Consider the following 7904-nt stretch of genomic DNA (forward strand, 5'->3'; position numbering starts at 1 on the left):
ACCAGTTGGTTGAATATTGGAAAGACTTCATTTTTACAATAGTAGAGAGGCAGGCAAAAGTGAAAAAAGCTCTGGTTTGTATTTACTAAAGTATCGGTAGCATTAAGGAAATTCTCTCTCTACCTGTAATTCTAATCGAAACCTAAAACTACAATGGCATCCTAAACTGACAGTCAAGTTTCTGTTCCAGGCTCAACATAAGTAACACACAGTTTATTTTGTTCTTATTCTAAGTTAAAATAGGAATTAAAAATATAATTTATGGATTTTGATTTCCTTAAAGTCACATTTTATCTATTAAGACCATAAGTTTACTATGAGATATATTTATCATTTTTGAGGTATTTATTGATAATGAGAATAAATACAATAAGCAAGTCCCAGAAAATGTCACTTAGAAAATGGTATTTGAATGTTAAGTTTACTTCTAGAAATCAGCTCAGTTTTCTATTCTCATCTCTGTTCTCCATGGAAGTAGATGAGGTCAACTTATTCTCTGTCGCTAGCCAAATAGAGTCACCTCTGATTCAACATTCAATTTCTACAAATGGGCTTTTATTGAACTATCTCCGCACATGGTGGCTCTTTTCATAGTAATGTCGACAGTCACATGACTTGCAGTGTTCTTGGTGAACTTGCAGCATGTAGAATCTAGATCTCCATTCATTATTAGATACCAGTAGCATGCACAATCCGCTTGCCCAGTCTTCTCATGGCCACTCTCATGTCTTTGTTTCTTAATGTATAGATGGCAGGATTCAAGATGGGGGTGATAGCGAAGTCGACTATGAACAAATACTTATCCAGTGATGATGTAGGGAAAGGCCACACATAGAGAAACATGCATGGCATAAAAAACAAAATCACTACAGTGATGTGAGCTGACAATGTGACAAATGCTTTGGACAAGTCCCCTGAAGAACGTTTCCAGACAGTGACCAAAATGAAGATATAGGATATAATTAAGGAGAAGAAAGTAGCCATGGATATAAACCCACTGTTGGCAATGATTACAAACTCTAGCTTGTAAGTGTCTACACAAGCAAGTTTCATGACGCGAGGAAAATCACAGTAAAAACTATCTACTTCATTAGGGCCACAAAAGGGCAGGTTTATGACAAAAACAAACTGAGATACAGCATGGATTATCCCCACTATCCAGGCAGCCACTACAAAGGAGACACACGTTTTGGGGCTCATGATGGTCAGGTAGTGGAGAGGTTTACAGATTGCGGTGTACCGGTCATATGCCATGGCTATGAGCAGCACCATCTCAACTCCACCCATGACATGAATAAAAAATATCTGTATCATGCATTTTGGAAAGGAAATGATGTTGCAGTCAGTGAAAAGATCAGAGATCATTTTGGGTACTGTGGTAGAGGACAGACCTAGATCAAGAAGAGAGAGGTTGGCCAATAGGAAGTACATGGGGGTGTATAAATGAGAGTCAATAATTACCGTGAACACAATGAAGAGGTTTCCTAGGATAATTCCCATGTAGAACACAGAGAAGAACCAAAAGAGAAAAAGGTGCATCTCCCATGAATTTGAAAGACCAATCAATACAAATTCAGATACCACAGAGTCATTTGGTCCATCCATTGGCTCAATCAGTAGAGAAGACGCTGAAGTATTCTGAAGGTAGAAAATAAGGAAGAATTGAGAAATATGGGTACTGAACATTGATGTGCTTTTGCCCCTCAATGAATTTGTGGAAGATATGTTGTAATTGCCAAAATGTGAAGCTGGAAAACATACAGAGAAGGCAAATGAAAGGAAGATAAATGAATAGGAATTGAGATAATCATAACTTCAACTAGAGAGAGAAAGAAACAATTATTTGGAAACATGGAGGAATTAGGAGCAAAGAGTAACACTTCCTGGTAAAGAGCCTCTTTACCATGTTCGTTGTGCAATAATTCAGTCTTTCTCAGTCTTTTCCATATACATTCCAGAAAACATCTTCTGTTTCGTGAATAGTTATCCATAATTTGAATGTTCAAACTCTTAATGATATTTGTACACACATTTTCTTGCAGAATGTACTCTCTGACTAATCTTTACTTCACACCTGTGAAATCTTGGGAATTAACACTCATTGTGACCAAGCCAATGAGTAAAAGCCAATGAGTAAAAGAGTGTTGAATGTAAAAGGAGTGGTAACATAAAATGAAAAGGCTTAGTCCTTTGATAGTTTACAATTCTTGTGATTGCAACAAGTCACTTGGAAAATTAAGATACATTTGAGGTCAAGTGAACCTCCCAATGCCAAAAAGAGAGTGTCAGAAGACTCAGAAAAATGGCTTTTCAGTACTTTGCTAGGATTGAGAGAGATTTTGTGCTTTTTTGATTTTGTGTTCTAGGATTAATGAGTGGCAATTTAAACACAAAACAGAAATAATTATGCTCACTGAATCAAAATATTTAATCATGATATACTAAGAGCATGTCAAAACTACTGGATCTCAAGCATCATGAGAGCTTGTCTTCAAATATTTGAAGCTTAGTTCAGCTAAAATGCTGTTTGGAGGTGTGCAAAATTGCTCCCAACAACTTTTTTCCAGGGGAATATCTGTTTTCAGTTTGAATAAGTAGAAAGGATGAAGATATATAAATTCATTTGGACCCATTCATTATTTAATTTAAAGTGAAAAATTAAAAGTACATTTAAGAGATAAGATATTAGAAGATATACAGAAGGGAATTGAGAAGATTAGTACCAAAATGAGTGTGGCCATTATAAACAATGCAAATTTGGATTTGACATGTCCACTAAATTATAAAGTGACAAAACCTGGTTACAAATGAGTATGTGTTATGTGATATGCTCTTTACAAGTATACACTACAAAAATATGTAAATACATGAACATCTCAAGAAGATCACTGGATCAATGACATTTTAGGTAATTTTAATATTAAAAAACTTGACCATGTATATTTTGTTTTTTTCTATATTGGCCACATGTTTGTAATAAAAACTGTGAAAATGTAGAAAGAGACTCATAAATACAGAGAAGAAACTTGTGGTTGCCAGACAGAAGGGTTGTAGAAGGTTGTAGAGAAAGGGGTGAAGGGAGTGGTGTTCCATCCATCTCTGTCTCTGTTTCTCTCAAATAAATAATAGAGAAGGGCAAGAGAAAGAGAAGCATCTTGTGAGATTTATGGAGAGAGTAGAGAATGCATATATGTGAGAGAGGTAGATTATTACATATTTTTGGTACTAGATTTATAATTTAAAATTTAAACCATCATTTCTTGGGGGTAAATGACAATTACTGGTGTACTATATAGAAAATCTTGGTGTTTTATGCCTAATTTTAACCAGAACTTTACACGTACATTCAATACATGTGAATGAGTTTGGAGTTAAGGAATATTAATGATTGGCAACTGAATGGCTTTTTATAGAATGCTGGTGTGTTATTTGAAACATGCAAGTCTTACACTGAAAACAATGGGAAAGCATTAATATAAGCTATCTTTAGTTTGCTAATCAAATTTTATTCTTCCTAATATTTCCTAAAACAGAATTGACTGAAGAAATCTGTCTAAAGAGAAAAGCTAAAGGTGTATAGCGAAATCAGACTTACTAGTGACTGTGTGCTATGTTGTGATGATTACCCTGCTTACAGAGGATCCCATCTTTGCTCATGATTTATCAGGAATTGATTCTAGTAATTAGTTTATTCTGAAAGATTGAGTTCATGCTTACAGCATGAGGAGAGGATGAATTCAATCTGCTTAAAATTTTTTAGTTGTTTTTCTTGCTTAGAAAACATTAAGAATTAGAAATTCTTTGGAGGCAGAGTCTCAAAAGAGTTGGTTTATATCCCTGCTGGATATTTTGACTTTAACATTCAGAACATAGAAAACTTTTTATGTAGGTAATGCAGAGAATCAGATAGAACTCAGGTTTTTTTATTTTAGTGATTGAAAATTCCCACTTCTTAAGGGGCCAAGAGCAATTATCACCAACCTAAAACTGAAAACACAGAGAAGCAAAGCTGTCCCAAACTCATTTTGCCAGTGTCTTGTCACTGTTGTACCATATTTTCAGAACTGATGGATACCAGTTATTAATTCATATTCATTCTTATTCTCTCTTTATTTCTTGACCCAGTCATTGGCTAACATCATCAAATGCTTTATCAAATATGCCAAGTGGAGGGACTCCACTCCAGCATTCCCCATATGAGGACAGAGAATCATTTCCATTTGTTCAGTCAGTTAGGAGCATGAGTGGGAATGGAGTGGGCAAGAAATATTTACCATATTTGGTCTTTACAATAGCAAATGTGAAGTGTCACATAAGACGATGAAGAAAGTGGTGAGAGGTACAAAATTCTTGAGATACCAACCTACCAAAACCAGACATCATAAATGTTAATCTTTTCAGAAATATCTCCTTCGTCAGGCTTAATATAATTTTGTGATTAAAATAGTAAGAATAGTGTTCAAGGGACTGGAATAACTGAAGACAGAAGGAAAGTATACAAGTGGAAAAGAGAAAGTGGAATGGAAGAATAAGAAGGGAGAGATTGCTATGGTATTGCTCAACATTAGGAATATTTTTCTAACCTACCTGTTCTGTTCTAGGGTGTGAAGCAGCATTTGTAGAATCTCAATATTTTTGTTTTCTGCTTTGTAGTATAATCACCTTCAAGACAAAAATATATGTTTCTTCCCAGTGAGAATACAGTTAATTAGTGGTAGTAGGTGTTAGTGACCCACTGATATTTCTTGGATTTCTACTAACCAGGCTTTTATTGATTTCTCCTGGGTACCAGTTCTATGAGTCATGTTAATTTTCCCAAGAGGAAAAAAAATATCAGAAGAGTTACTTGGTGATGAAAGGTAAAAAAAAAAAAAAAAAAAAAAAAAAAAAAAAAAAGTGTTATAATATCTCCTGTATATCAGGCAAGATAATATGCAGGATGGGTGGAAATAGATACCATTTAGAACAGGAAATGTGAGCCTACTTAGATTTGCTGATTTGGGAAGAAGGAGAAGTCTACAATTATTGCAGATGCCCTCATTTATGGAGTGGCAGAGAATGAGCCCTATGTATCAATTTTTTTTTTTCCAGAAGAAACAGAAGACTTTATGCAAGTCTTATGTGCATTCACGATTCATTCTCATTCAAGATGTTTTATCTGTTACTTATCCCAAAATTAATCACCAACACTAAAAATGTATTGAATGAATGAATAAATAAATATCTTGGTGTGACTATTCTATTCTTTAATCATATTGGATTATAACTGGACATAAGTGGTATGGGACCATGCTGAATTGTTGAGCAAAAGGAAAAAAGCTTAAAAAATGTTATTCTAGATTAAGAGTTGGAAAATTATGACCTATAGGTCGAATTCGGACCACTGCCTGTTCCTCAAATAAAGTTTATCGGAACACAGCCACAACCACTTGTTCATGTATTGTTTATGGCTCCTTTGTGCTACAACAAGCAGAGTTGCATAGTTTCACCAGACACCATATGGCCCATAAGGTTTGGCCTGTTGCACAAGAAACTTGATGACCATACCCGAGCTCATGCAAGTTAGGCAGAAGAAGAGGGAATAGTAGAGGATCGTCCACATCCATCTTCATCATCTTCATATATATTCAGGAGTAAAGATACAGATGAAGGTTGTGAAGTTAGTTGAAGTCCTGCGGGTCATTCCTCCACATACACTGCCTACACTCAACGGGCACATGCCTGTGGCATCCAGTTCAAACTGAATATGTATAGCTTTTACTTAACAAAATTATTTAAAATGACACCACTCCTTCTCATACCTTTCCAAAAAATCAAAGAGGAGGGAACACTCCCAAATGCATTCCATGAGGCCAGCATAATTCCAATATTAAAGCCAGATCAGACACTACTAGAAAAGAAAAGTACAGTTTAGTGCTTCTGATGAACATAGATGCAAAATTTTTGGACAAAATACTGGCAAACTAAATTCAGCAGCACATTAAAAAGATCATTCAGAATGATCAAGTTGGATTTATACCTGGCATGCAAGGAGGGTTCAGTGCACAAAAATCAATCAATGTATCACATTAATATAATGAAAGAAAAAAAATATCATATGATCGATCATCCCAGACGCAGAAAAAGCAGTCGACAAAATTCAACATCATGTTTATAACAAAACATACAGCAAATTAGCCATAGAAGCACATTTCAACGTAGTAAAGGCCATATAGGATAAGCCCACTGCTAACATGATACTTGGCGGTTAAAAGTTGAAAGCTTTTACTCTAAGATCAGGAGTAAGACACAGTGCCAATTTTCATCACTTTTATTCAACATAGTTCTGGAAGTCCTAGCTAAAGCAATCAGGTAAGAAAAGATATGATATCATTAGAATTAGAAAGGAAAAAGTAAAACTGTCTATATTTGCAGATGGTATGATTTTATATATGGGAAATCCTAAAAACTCATCCCAGAAAACAGTACTGAACAAATTCAGTTTAGTTGCAGGATACAGAATTAACATTGAGAATTCAGTAGTGTTTCTATACACTAGCAACATATTTTCTGAAAAGGAAATAATGAAATCAATCCCATTTATATTAGCTATAAAAGACTAGGGAATACATTTTACCAAAGAGGTGAAAAATCACTACTTTGGAAACTGCAAGGCATTGATACAAAAGATACAAATAAATGGAAAGGTATCCATGTTCATGGGTTAGAAGAATTAGTGTTGAAATGTCCATACTACCAAAAGCCAACTGTAATTTTGATGCAATGTCTATTAAGATTCCAATGACATTTTTTACAGAAGTAGAAAAAACTCCTAAGATTTATATGGAACCTCAAAATACTGAAGAGTCAAATTCTGAGAAAGAACACAGCAGGAGGCATTACACTTCCTGATTTCAAGCTATTTATAAAGCTACAGTAATTAAAACAGTATGATATTGGCATAAAAACAGACGAATAGACCAATGGACCAGAATTCAGAGCTCAGAAATAAAGCCAAGCATATACATTCAACTACTATTTGAAAGAAAAATCAAGAACACTCAATGGAAAAGAGACAGTCTCTTTAATTAATGCTTAAATTAATTTAAAAAATGGGATATTCTCATATAAAAGAATAAAGCTACACCCCTAATTTACACCACTCATGAAAAATAACTTGAAACCTTACAGACTTAAATATTAAGACCTGAAACTATGAAACTCCTAGAAGAAAACTTAGGAAAAAAACTCCAAGATAAGGATCTTGGTAATGATTTTCTGGAAATATACACCTAAAGCACAAGCACCCAAGTCAAAACACACAAGTGGGCCTACATCAAACTAAAAAAGCTTCTGCACGGCGATGGAAAGTATCAGCAAAGTGTAAAGACAACTTGTGGGTGGGAAAAATCTTTGCAAACCATATCAGATTTATTTATTATTTAATATCCAAAAGTTATAAAGAATTCATGCAGCTCAATGGTACAAACCAAATATTCCAATAAAAAATGGGCAAATCAGGATACGTGGGTGGCTCAGTCGATTAAGCATCTGAATTCAGCTCAGGTCATGATCTCACAGTTTGTGAGTTTGAGCCCCACATGGGGCTCTGTGCTGACAACTCAGAGCTTGGAGCCTGCTTAACATTCTGTGTCTCCTCTCTCTGCCCCTCCCCTGCTCATGATCTGTCTCTCTCTCAAAAATAAGCATAAGGCAAAGCACATGAATATTCATTTTTTCCAAAGAAGATGTATGAATGGCCAACAGGGACAGAAAAAGATGCTCATCACTGGTCATTAGGGGAGTGCAATAAAACTACAATTAAATATCACCTCATTCCTGTTAAAATGTCCATCAGCAAGAAAACAAACAAACAAAAAATGTAAGAAATGTTGGTATGAATGTGGAGAAAAAGGTACCCTAGC

At 35.0% G+C, this 7904-nt stretch overlaps 1 protein-coding gene across 1 annotated transcript; it reads right to left on the reverse strand.

Annotated features, from left to right (window-relative positions):
• Positions 1 to 669: 669 nt before the first annotated feature.
• LOC132675601 (olfactory receptor 4F15-like) lies at positions 670 to 1608 on the reverse strand. Its single transcript, XM_060627899.3, has one exon. The coding sequence runs from the start codon at positions 1603 to 1605 to the stop codon at positions 670 to 672; it is 936 nt and encodes a 311-aa protein (XP_060483882.3). The 5' UTR covers positions 1606 to 1608.
• Positions 1609 to 7904: the final 6296 nt, after the last annotated feature.

The sequence above is a fragment of the Panthera onca genome, chromosome B3, assembly GCF_046562875.1.
Source record: "Panthera onca isolate mPanOnc1 chromosome B3, mPanOnc1 haplotype 2, whole genome shotgun sequence".
Classification (NCBI taxonomy): domain Eukaryota; kingdom Metazoa; phylum Chordata; class Mammalia; order Carnivora; family Felidae; genus Panthera; species Panthera onca.

Excerpts from the sequence above, each read along its gene's own strand:
- LOC132675601 (XM_060627899.3), bottom strand. The coding sequence starts at position 1,605 with ATGGATGGACCAAATGACTCTGTGGTATCTGAATTTGTATTGATTGGT.